At 46.4% G+C, this 12444-nt stretch overlaps 1 protein-coding gene across 1 annotated transcript; it reads left to right on the top strand.

Moving 5' to 3' along the window:
- Positions 1 to 1180: 1180 nt before the first annotated feature.
- On the top strand, positions 1181 to 12444 carry CMTM7 (CKLF like MARVEL transmembrane domain containing 7). Its single transcript, XM_083468625.1, has 5 exons — positions 1181 to 1430; positions 5239 to 5412; positions 7969 to 8067; positions 9451 to 9532; positions 11564 to 12444. Exons 1-5 carry the CDS (start codon positions 1272 to 1274, stop codon positions 11575 to 11577), a joined length of 528 nt encoding a protein of 175 aa, XP_083324751.1. The 5' UTR covers positions 1181 to 1271; the 3' UTR covers positions 11578 to 12444.

Consider the following 12444-nt stretch of genomic DNA (forward strand, 5'->3'; position numbering starts at 1 on the left):
TTATCACTCACCTCAATTATATTCCTTATTGGGGAAAGTTGGCGATAATAAGTAAAAGCTTAAATTGAAGCAATTGAGCAGTCTTTTTTTAATAAAAAAACACACCATAGTGCCTTATAAAAGGAGAAGTTGACTAAAATGCTCAACTATTATGCCACTAGTTACAGATGGGTAGCCGTGTTGGTCTGCCATAGTCCAAATAAAAAAATTCCTTCCTGTAGCACCTTAAAGACCAACTAAGTTAGTTCTTGGTATAAGCTTTCGTGTGCATGCACACTTCTTCAGATACACAGATTATGCCACTGTTTCTGCACAAGCAGCAGGAGATAAATAGGGAAGCGTTTTTGTTTTTCCCACCAGAACCTCCTGTTAGCATGTTTTGTTCACAATCTAGAGTTTTATTTGCTGCCTATTAAGATCTAATTAAAACAAAGCAACAGTCCAGAGCTTAACCTTTGTAGAGGAAGCTGGTAGCATAGAATGGAAAGCCCATCACTTGCACCTCCGTGTAATTAACCACCTACTTTTATTAAACAGAAGAGTGAACCCTGAGAGACCTTTCGGAAAGGAAGTTGCAAAGCTAAAAGACGACTTTCCAAATTGCTGGATATTAGGTGGGGGTGGGGTGGAGGAAGAGAAAGACACCGTCATTGTTTTTAAAGTTTCTAGAAATGAACAGCCCAGCAGTCTTATGACATCTCGACGACTTAAATATTTATTGTGGACTTAAGTTTTCTAGAAAGCGTTTACCTCAGTGACGGAAAAGGAGAGCCGGCCCCGCCGCCTGAGACGGGATAGGCAAAGAAAAGCGTTCGCGAGAGAGGCCTCGGGCCCGGGAGTCTCGTGTGAACTCTCGCACCGTGTAAACTCAAGTTTTAATAGTTCTTGTTAAGGAGGGTGGGGGGGTCCCCTCCTCGTCCCCTGCAGCCGAGCCCCGCTGTCCCGGCTGCTAAAGCTCTGGCTTGACACCCCCGCCGTCCCTTTAGGAAACGGCTCCTGTCTGAGGCGGCCGCCGCTGAGGCCCACCTTCCCTCTTCAGGACGCGCGCCACAGATTTCCACCAGGCCGCCTGGTGGAAGAGACTCAGGGGCGCCGGAGCCTCGCTCGTCCTCTCCGCCCCGCTCCAGCTGTGCAGAGAGGCGCTGCAGCCAACCCAGCCCGCCCCGCCCTGTCCCGCCTCCGGAGCCCCATAGCGGTCCTAGCAGCGCTGAGGAGGAGGAAGAAGAGCGCGCGAGGGAAGGGCCGGCCGCGCCGTCTCCTCGCCCGCCAAGATGTCTCGCGGGCTGCAGGTGGTCCGCACCGACGCCAGCAGCGGCGGCGGCGGCGCGTCGACGTCCTCGGCGGCGCCTTCGGCCTCGGGGCCCGACTCCGGGCTGCTGGACAGAGGCTACGCGGGCTCTTGCTCCGCCTTGCTCAAAGTGGCCCAGATGGTAAGGGGGCCGAGGCGGGCGGTCCACGGATTCCGGGGGTCCGGGTTCCTTCTCCAAAGTTTTGGAGCTTGTTTTGCCGCGCGCCTTTTTTTTCCTCCTCAAGGGAGGACGACGTGGCCTAAATCTGGCGCTCCAATGAGAGGCCGAGGGCTTCTTACACGTGTTGCTCCCGCCAGCGCGCTTCTCTCCAGAATAGCGGGCGCCACATTACGCCGTCGAGCGCGCGAAGGAGAAGCGCGGCTCTTCGCGCTGTTATCGCTCCACGCCGCCTTTCGTCAACCCTGTTGGGGGGGAAGCTGTGCTGGCTGCTTGTTTCAGAGTCGATGGCCTAGCATCTGTGACTTGCTGTATTTACGCAGAGGCGTACCTAGGCCCCCTCGTGCGTCCGTGGCGAGGAGCTGTACCTGCGCCTCCGAAGGCGGGAGAGACCAATGGACTCAAAAAAAGTTTGCTTTCCGTCGTCTTTCGCGCTCCGCCAGCGACTTCCTCCGCGGCCATGGGGTCGGCTCTGCTCTGCTCAGCCTTTCCGACGGCTCAGCTGCCTGCCTGCCTGCCTGCCTGCCTGCCTCCCTCCACTTACTGCTTTCCCTTCTGCCTCCTTCCTTCCTTCCCGTTTTCCTCGTCTTGCAACTCTCGCCTGCTCTTCATCTTTCTTCCCTCCGCGCGCACTTCTAATAGCGCCGCTTAGATGCCCTGGAAGAACTACAAAGGACGGAGACCTACAGGCTTGCCGTAACTGTTTGATAAATTAAGCACCTTGGGGCACAGGTAGGGCAGCTACACTTGTTAGGGTTTTCCCCCCCAGAAACAAGCCGCCTTCGTGAAAGGGCACATTTGGATCCAGCCCTTTACCTTTGTTTTGTGTTTGTTGTGCATGGTTCTCTTCTAGATCTGAAGAAAAAATAATAAGGGGAAGTTTTGCATCTGCATATGAATTGAAAACATGTCAACTTAAGATTTCTTTAGGACATGACAGGATTAAAGCTCAAGATTGCTAAACCCTTTGTCTTTTTTAGCTTGGAAGCTAGCTCTGGAAAGACTGCATTAAAAATCATGGCTTGCTAGAAAGAGAAACATTTTTGCTGTAATCTTTTCCCCATGTGAGGGCTCTCTATTTCAGCTGCAGCTGAATTTCCTCAGAGGTTTCAAAATGTAAAACCAATTCAGTATGGCATTTTTCTTTGCTTGTTTCTTAAAAAAGGAGGGCTCTATAAATATTGAAAGATTTGCTGTGATTTGAGTAGCATTGTAAAGAACTAGTAATAGCAGATTCAGCTGAGTCAAAACAGGAAGGCACAAAAAATGTGTTTCCTGTTCAAAGAAGACCCTGGGAATTGAGGTGTTTTACTGTCAACTACTTTCTCTAACCTTGAAAAAAAAAGCTAGAGAAAGTATTGCACATGGTAACCCCGACATCTGAGATTTAGAAAGGGAATTCTGCTCAAATGCGTAACTGTCAAGTTACAGCTTATTGTATCAAATCTCTTATCTTGCACACACTTGCTGCATTGCACAGTGGGGACTGGAATCCATCTTTCACTAGAGAAGGTGCATGAGTTTTCCAGGATCTCTTCCCTATCCCTTTCATTATTATTTTTTGAGGATTTCTCAAGTGGGATTGCATTACCCCGCTAACAGAGAGAGGGGGGAAAATATGATCTCTTAACTTTTACCTAGAAGGAATATATATTTTTTTACAGATTATAAATTCAAAAATACATATTGATTGAGAACTGATAGACTGGTGTGCTCTGGGAGATCAAGGTTTTGTATGCACCTCAATGAAAACAAGGGACATGGGTGGCGCTGTGGGCTAAACTACAGAGCCTAGGGCTTGCTGATCAGAAGGTCGGCGGTTTGAATCCCCGCGATGGGGTGAGCTCCCATTGCTTGGTCCCAGTGCCTGCCAACCTAGCAGTTCAAAAGCATGCCAGTGCAAGTAGATAAATAGGTACTGCTCCGGTGGGAAGGTAAACGGCGTTTCCGTGTGCTGCTCTGGTTTGCGAGAAGCAGCTTAGTCATGCTGGCCACATGACCCGGAAGCTGTACGCCGGCTCCCTCGGCCAATAAAATTAGATGAGCGCTGCAACCCCAGAGTCGTCCACCACTGGACCTAATGGTCAGGGGTCCCTTTACCTTTACAATGAAGATAGCCGCTTTTTCTGGGGTTTCCTTTTTTGCATGAAGAGCTACCCTTCATGGAAGCAAAGGTTCTGAAATCTCCATCTGTGCAGTGGAATCGTTTATCTCCATGAGGGGTTGCTGAATTGGTTTGAAAGAGCAGTTCAATTCGGGCATTATATGGATGAGTAAGTAGAATATGTGGATGGGGAGGAAAGTGCCACTTCTGTTCCACCTGTCCCTGTCACCTTGCACGAGTTGAAGGACAACCATCTGCAGTGAGGGACCTCTGGTGCTTAATGGAAACTTCCCATGGCAGTGTAGAGCCTGGAGTTCTCCAGTATTCTGCATCTTGTGGGGAATCTATAGGAGCACAATGCCTTGGCTGCAGACACTCTGCCTTCCAACTCTTGTACAGTGATGGGGGCAGAGGTAGCATGCTCGTCCCTGTTTGCGTATTCTATGTAATGTTGAGTTGTACAATGCCAGAATGCAGCTAATCAGAAGCACCTTCATTGGTTGTAGAGCTTGCTAACCTTCCCAGTATCTAATCCAAATGCCTTCCCCAGCACCTATGGGGTCCTGTCCTCCCCCACCTGCCATTCTGAGATTAGTTTTGAAAGACACAGTCTTTTGCAGCTGTTAAATGGAATGTCTGGCAGGGGAAGAATAAGTGTATTTGTGTGTTGCATCTGTGTTCTGATTATGTACATGGTGCCCAGCACAGTTTATCTGGTTTGCAAATGTACTCACAGGCCCAGAAAGATTGGCGGCCTCTGAAGTGTGTAAATGGCTGGATGTCTCTAAATGTGGAGGATACAGTGGTGCCCCGCAAGACGAATGCCTTGCAAGACGGAAAACTCGCTAGACGAAAGAGTTTTCCGTTTTGGAGGTGCTTCGCAAAACGAATCTCCTATGGGCTTGCTTCGCAAGGCGAAAATGTCTTGCGAGTTCCTGCGGTTTTTTCCCCCTCCCCCCCTTTTTCTAAGCTGCTAAGCCACTTATCAGCTGATCCGTCAATGGGCTTGCTTCGCAAGACGAAAAAACCGCTAGACGAAGAGACTCTCAGAATGGATTCTTTTCGTCTTGCGAGGCACCACTGTATTGGAATTTTGAAGCTTAATGAATCTTATGTGTACAGTGGTACCTCGGGTTAAGTACTTAATTCATTCCAGAGGTCCATTCTTAACCTGAACCTGTTCTTAACCTGAAGCACCACTTTAGCAAATGGGGCCTCCCACTGCTGCCGTGCCACCGGAGCACGATTTCTGTTCTCATCCTGAAGCAAAGTTCTTAACGTGAGGTACTATTTCTGGATTAGCGGGGTCTGTAACCTGAAGCGTATGTAACCCGAGGTACCACTGTAACTGTTGCCGTCTTTAGAAACCTGCCCTCTTGGCAGCTTGAACCCAACAAACATTTACACCAAAGTTCCACTGACTTCAAACAAAATTGCATGTTGTAAGTTTGTTTCGGATTGTACCCCAGTGTATTCCCTCCCCCAATATATTTTTGTAATCTAAACTTTTAAGTTTTATTATCGTTACTTTAGTTGGAATTGTTTTCTTCTGACCCTTCAAAAGGTGGTTTTTCTTTTCTTTTTCATTTTGAGCATTTTACTGCGAGTTGGGAGTTTGTTTGTTTTGCTTTCCTATTCATTCACCCTCTTTTGTCTCTTGCCTTTCAGCTATTGCTCCTGATCGGATTTATTTGCATCATTGCTTCACCGGTGGCCGGTCACAGTACATATACCTACTTCAAAATTATCTCCATGTTTGACTTAGTTATGATCTTCATTTTCTACGTCGTCTATATCTTCAGAATTTACCGAATGCTGACTTGCATCAACTGGCCACTTGCAGTAAGTTCCTGCTCATAGTTAAAATCGCTTTTGTTTTTAATTTCCGGGGGGTACGGGGCAAGTTGCTTTTAATAAATTGGCCTGTGGACAAACAAAAGCTCCCCACCCCTGAAAGAAAACGTTAGTAAGACAGTGGGACCAAAAAGCCATAAAATGTGACAGTGAGATCTAAGCAAAGTCCAAACGTAAAGAGAATTAAATCTTAAGTGATCAGCTCCCAGACATCAGTTTTCACAGTAAGAAAATTTACATTATCAGAACATAAAGAGGAACCTCAGGTTTCCCCCAGCACACTTTCAGGCCCTTTTGAAATGGCAGGATTCCCGTGACTCCTAGCTGTCCTAAAATGTGATGGGCTCTGCAATCTGCATTTGCAACAAGCAAGTTAGAGGGGATGCATGTGTGTCGGCTGAGCTGCCACGATGTTTCAGTTACTGCAGATGGTCGAAGACTATACTGTAGTACATGCATGACGATGGCATTTCCCCACTCCTGATTTGACCCAGCTGCTGGGACGCAGGTGGCGCTGTGGGTTAAATCACAGAGCCTTGGAATTGCCGATCAGAAGGTCGGCGGTTTGAATCCCTGCGACGGGGTGAGCTCCCGTTGCTCGGTCCCTGCTCCTGCCAACCTAGCAGTTCAAAAGCACGTCAAAGTGCAAGTAGATAAATAGGTACCACTCTGGCAGGAAGGTAAATGGCATTTCCATGCACTGCTCTGGTTCGCCAGAAGCGGCTTAGTCATGCTGGCCACATGACCCGGAAGCTGTACGCCGGCCAATAAAGCGAGATGAGCACCGCAACCCCAGTGTTGGTCACAACTGGACCTAATGGTCAGGGGTCCCTTTACCTTTACCTTTACTTTCTCTGCTGCTATCGCTGCATTCAGCATCCACTGGAGAGATGAGTCTGCTCTGTCTCTCTGACTTGCTATTCAGGGACAAGAGTCAACTGCTGCAGGCGCTCTCCCATGGGGAAGGTCAGACAATTGGAAAATTTGCTCCAGAATCTTCATAGCCCATGGAGGGGCAAAGGAGTGCAAAGTAGCAGAGCAAACTCTGTGTTGGAGTTTGCTCTAATTAGTACCCAAGAGAATAAAAACAACATTTCATGCAGTTCGGGTCTTTCTGGGATAGACAGAGAGAGGTGTATTGGTGACATTATCACTTTCCTATTGTACTGTAAAGTCCCAGTTTCAGAAATACCACGTAGTTCAAACCTCCTGAGACCATCACGGTACCACTTTAGAAATGCTTATCAGTTTTGAAATGCTTCCTCTTTGCGGATCAAAAAGTAGCATGGGTGTGTGGAGACTAGACCCACCTCTGTGATATGCTAACTTTCCGCAGTAGCTTCTTAAGACATGCGATTCTATAATCTGCTTTTTAGTGGCGCTGTAGGTTAAACCACAGAGCCTAGATCTTGCCAATCAGAAGGTCGGCAGTTTGAATCCCCGCGACAGGGTGAGCTCTCGTTGCTCGGTCCCTGCTCCTGCCAGCCTAGCAGTTCTAAAGCACGTCATGTGCAAGTAGATAAATAGGTACTGCTCCAGCGGGAAGGTAAACGGTGTTTCCGTGCACTGCTCTGGTTCGCCAGAAGTGGCTTAGTCATGCTGGCCACATGACCCAGAAGCTGTCTGAGGACAAACGCCGGCTCCTTTGGCCTATAGAGCGAGATGAGCGCGCAACCCCAGAGTCGGTCACGACTGGACCTAATGGTCAGGGGTCCCTTTACCTTTATCCCTCGTTTGGAAATGTAATTGCAGCATCTCTGCTAAAGGCTTTAAAATCAGGTGTATGTATTATTATCATTTTATATGCCACTTTTCCTCGCAGGAGCTCAAAGTGGCATTGAATCCATGTGCAGGTGTCTTCGTATGCACTGCCCCAGTATTAAGCTGAGAATCAGAACATGCATCTGTTGTGAATTTATTTATCCTTAACCTTATGCCCCAAGAAGCTCACACAGGAATAAAGAAAAGTTGGTTCGTTTCTTGAAATGAAAGTGATAGCGGATATGAATGCTGCTTCGGAAAGCAAAGTTGCATATATAAACAGGCAGCAAATCATGCCACACTCACACTATGATTTAAGGAGCAAAAAAGGATCCCCGTGTATTCCAAAGCCTAAAGAGAGAATGACAATTTGGCCACAGATGCAAACTAAAAGTGAGGAAGGGAAGCAAGCAGAACCGTCAGAGATCAATAGGGCTTTGCCTTTCTGTTTGGGAGTTACGCTCTCCTCATCAGTAACACCCACCAGCAAGACTACAGCATCTCTCTTATGGTTACCTATTGTGCAATCTCGAAAAGAACTTGTTTGTTTGTTTGTTTTGGCGGGGAGTGCGAAGAACAAGGGATAGAAACCTTATCTGTTTCAGCAGAACCTTGTCTTTCCTCCAGGCAATGTGATTTGGGCCAGAGACGGCAGTCCCATGTTTCCTTTTTCACAGGTGATTTAAAGCAAAAGAATCTCATTGGCTGGCAGTGTTGTGCCACAATGAAATGCTCCTTTTATTGGGTTGTCTTCAAAATTGTTCTGTGCTTGTTTCTTTTCAGGAGTTTCTCCATTACCTAATAGGTACCACCCTTCTTCTCATTGGATCGGTGGTGGTGGTGGCCAGAAGCTCTGGGTCAGCAAGTCTTACAGCTGGAGCGGTGAGGCAGCTTTTCCCCCCAATCGACAAGGAATTGCTTTTACATTGTTACTGCTGGGGTCTGATTTTAGTGCAGATTCCAAGTTTTTTTCTGCATAATTACTCTTTGTATGCATGTAAGGTAGAGCTGCATGTAAAGTAGAGCTGCAGTCTATACCACAAGTCAGGATTTGTCCCTTGTTTGTGCTCTGTATCCTGGTTGGGTTGAGTGTTGGAGGGCCTTTGACAAAATCTTGTATATATACAGTGGTACCTTGGAAGTCGAATGAAATACGTTCCGGAAGTCCGTTCAACTTCCAAAATGTTTGGAAACCAAGGCGAGGCTTCTGATTGGCTGCAGGAAGCCAGGTTCCAAAGAATGTTTGCAACCAGAACACTCACTTCTGGGTTTGCTGCATTCGGAGCCAAAACGTTCGACTTGCAAGGGGTTTGCCTTCTGAGGTACTTGGCTTGGCTCCCGGAAGTGAGTGTTCCGGTCTGCAAACGTTTTTTGGAAGCTGAACGTCCGATGCGGCTTCCTTAATCCGAAGCTGCGCCTTGGTTTTCGAATGGTTCCGGGAGTCAAATGGACTCCCAGAATGGATTAAGTTCGACAACCAAGGTACCACTGTACTAGACTTTCCCCTGCAATAACAAGGGCTGTGTAAGCTTTGCCCACTTTAAATTATAATTAGGTTCTCTAAAACTCTGCCTCTGCAGCCAGATTCCACATTATATGGCTACATCATGTGGCCATTGGGGTCATGCAGATTTCAGAGTTTCTGGGTTGTAGCTCCTAATGGCCACTCTTTTGGCTGCATAATAAGCTGGCAACATCAAGTATGTTAGTCCAACAGAGTTCATGAAACAGCACTTTAAACTAGAAGCCTAATTTATCCTGAATAAAGGTAATGGGGTAAAGGGACCCCTGACACTTAAGTCCAGTCATGGACGACTCTGGGGTTGTGGCGCTCATCTCACTTTATTGGCCGAGGGAGCCGGTGTACAGCTTCCAGGTAATGTGGCCAGCATGACTAAGCCGCTTCTGGCGAACCACAGCAGCGCATGGAAATGCCGTTTACCTTCCCGCCAGAGTGGTATCTATTTATCTACTTGCACTTTGACGTGCTTTCTAACTGCTAGGTGGGCAGGAGCAGGGACCAAGCAACCAGAGCTCATCCCGTCTCAGGGATTCAAACTGCCGACCTTCTGATCAGCAAGCCCTAGGCTCTGTGGTTTAACCCACAGCGCCACCCACGTCCATTTTTTTTAATTTCCTGGATAGGATCTGTCAGTTGGATGCATGCAGGTGAACAGAATCCTTAGTGGATAAATCTTAAATGTGGGTGTAGGGTATATTGGATTCTCTATACTAGAAGGTTTCTTTTTGTTTTGTTTTTAACAGGTATTTGGCTTCTTAGCTTCATTTCTGTGTCTTTTAAGTATATGGCTATCCTACAAAGTCTCTTGTGTCACTCAGTCAACAGGTAAGTATCTAGTCAATTAAATTGCACCAACCATAGCTAACTTGCATTATTTAACCATGGAATGACCAATTGGTAGTCCATCGGCAGAACTGTCTGAGCGTAGGTGAGGATGACAAGCAAGAACCCCTTAGACAAGAAAGATAAAGTGATTCTACCCAAGACATTGTCCTCCCCCAACCTGTCAGTAGCATCATGGATTGTCTCGGACATAAGAAACAGCCTTGTTCACTTGTGTTCTCTGACTCTTGCATCCTAGATTGTAAACTGTGTCACAAAGCCGGAGGGACCTAGATAGTTGCAAGGTTCAACAAATAACTCAGCAATATGTTTGACCCAAGCCAGCTCACATTTAAATTATACTGCAGACTGACACCACTAGAGCTTCCTCCATTGGCTCCCTTCACTGTAAGATATTCTTGGCCTGCTAAGCATAAGCTTGGTACCTATAAAATTCCATCTCATGTGCAGACATCTCTGATTTTATTCATGCCATCCCTTCAATAAATGACTCATTATATAAAGGAGTGGATTAAAAAAAAAGGTGTACCTGCTCATTAGCTTTGAGCAGATGGAATAAAATATTTTAAATAAATACTCACAGTTAACTATAACTTAGCTGGTGATCTTTATCAGGGATAAAAACATTTGAAAACACTTGCTTACATTCAAATTTTTTTTTACTCATGCCTGAACATTTGCACACTCATTCTGTATTTCTCCCTGTTCATGTCTATATTTTTTAAAAATTAAGACAAAAATCTTCTGGTTTGGTACTGTTTGCATATACTGGATTTTTCGCTCTATAAGACGCACTTTCCCTCCTAAAAAGTAAGGGGAAATGTGTGTGTCTTATGGAGCGAATGCAGGCGGGAGGCTCTGCGCAGTGCTCCCTTTAAAGACCCCTGTGGAGTGTGTGTGTGCGGCTCTTGGGGGCTTTTCCCCAAGGAGGGAGAAGGGCTGCTCTTGGGGGAGCCTTTATCCTGCTGCCCGGAAGAGGCTATGTGCGGCTATCCCATAAGCCAGGACAGCAAGAGGGATCGCTGCACAGCGATCCCTCTTGCTGTCCTGCCTTTGCCGTGCAAAGCCTCTTGAGGGCAGGGGGAGCCTTCATCCTGCTGCCCTGCAGAGGCTTCGTGCGGCTATCCCAGAAGCCAGAACAGCAAGAGGCTGCTATCCCAGAAGCCAGATCCCTCTTGCTGTTCTGGCTTCTGGGATTCATAATATTTTTTTTCTTGTTTTCTTCCTCCAAAAACTAGGTGTGTCTTATGGTCTGGTGCGTCTTATAGAGCAAAAAATGCAGTAGTTCAGCATTTTAAAATATTTACTAGAAGCTCCTACGCCTGCTCGCTCCATGTGCCAACCCTACCTGCCAATCCCTTTGCTCACCTCTTTCTCCCCCACACCAATACTATCTATGCATCAACTCCGTTTACCAATGTACCCCTTCACCTATTTCCTCACAGCTCACCCAAACCTGCCCCTTTTCTTGTAGGCCACCCAAACACCTGCCCTCTTTTAAAGGAGGGGAGAAGCATTTCAGAGTATGGTTTGGCCAACTGCTCTCTGAAGCATCTCCCACCTTCTGTTTAAACAGCTTGACTGGGCCTCTCGCCACCTGCGTTGCTTCCTCACTCATCTGCCTGCCCTGCTCTTCTGTTGCCACACTGGAATTGGCATAGTTGCCTGCCGAAAATCACGCAAACTGCAGTGTGATGACAGCCTTACATTTTTATGTATATAGGATGATATCACATCTACACTGAGAGATGGGGTCTCGCTGTAGAGGCATCAATGCAGACAGAATGGATATTGGGTGGTTCCAAGTCACTCCTTGCCCTCTTAAGTATGTGACAAATCTACCATTACATCTTCATGTCCCAAACACTTACAAAGCTCTCTCCTCTTTCATCAGATGAAATTGTTTTGTGAGCTTGCCTAGAAAATTAATGTTTTGGAGCGGCTATATAAAGTGTGTCTGTAATTTGCTTGACAAGTTTATTCTAGTCATTCTCTCTCTTGTTTCTTTTTCAGATGCTGCTGTGTGAAACTTTTGGCACTCGTGATGCACACACCAAACTGAGGATTTCATAGGCTAACAGACAGCAAATGTATGTAAGATGGAATTTTGTTCTGGTGATCTTCTTGAGGACTTCCTTTTGTAATGACTCCTGAAACCTCTTACTAAGTGAGTTGACCACCAGAGGGCTCTGGTCTTACACTCCTCATATTCATTTGTCCAGATCGTTAGTACCAGCAGCCTCTATACTGCATTGTCTTAATACCAAGATTCTTGTATTAGGGAATCTGTTTTTTCTTGCTTTCTGCAAACAAGGGGAAACCAGGATTGAAATTCTTAGCCATGATGTTACCTGGGTGACCAGATGTTTTCCCTCAGCCTAACCTACCTCACAGGATTGTCGTGAGGATAAAATGCGGATGGTGATGGAGAACCTTGTATCCTACTTTGATCTCCTTGAAGGAAAAGTGGGGTGTAAATGTAAAAATGATTATTCTATGCCACGATTTGATAGGAGCTAGCTCCCCTCTCTTCACGTTGATAGCACTCAAGCTACCTGAGCGATCTGAACTGGGAACCTGCATATAAAGGTTGAAGGTGGGAAAAGTACTGCTTCCTTTCATCTGCAGCTGGAAAATGCTACATTTTTATCATGGACCAGCAGCTGCTTTATATTAAGTTATACATGCAAAGTCTATTGCTTACCTCTGCCTTTCCTGGCTTTTGGCTCCCGGTGCGAGAAAAGGCATTTGATAATTTATGTTTTTACTGGCTTACTGTGAATATGTCTTCAGAAGTGAAACAGCGTTTCCTTTGTGTCCTAGTGTTTCTTCTGTTTTTACGTATTTTTATTCATGACAAAATAATTTTAAATAAATTTTATACCTCAAAAACA

This window comes from Podarcis liolepis (assembly GCF_965112155.1).
Source record: "Podarcis liolepis genome assembly, chromosome: 12".
NCBI lineage: Eukaryota > Metazoa > Chordata > Lepidosauria > Squamata > Lacertidae > Podarcis > Podarcis liolepis.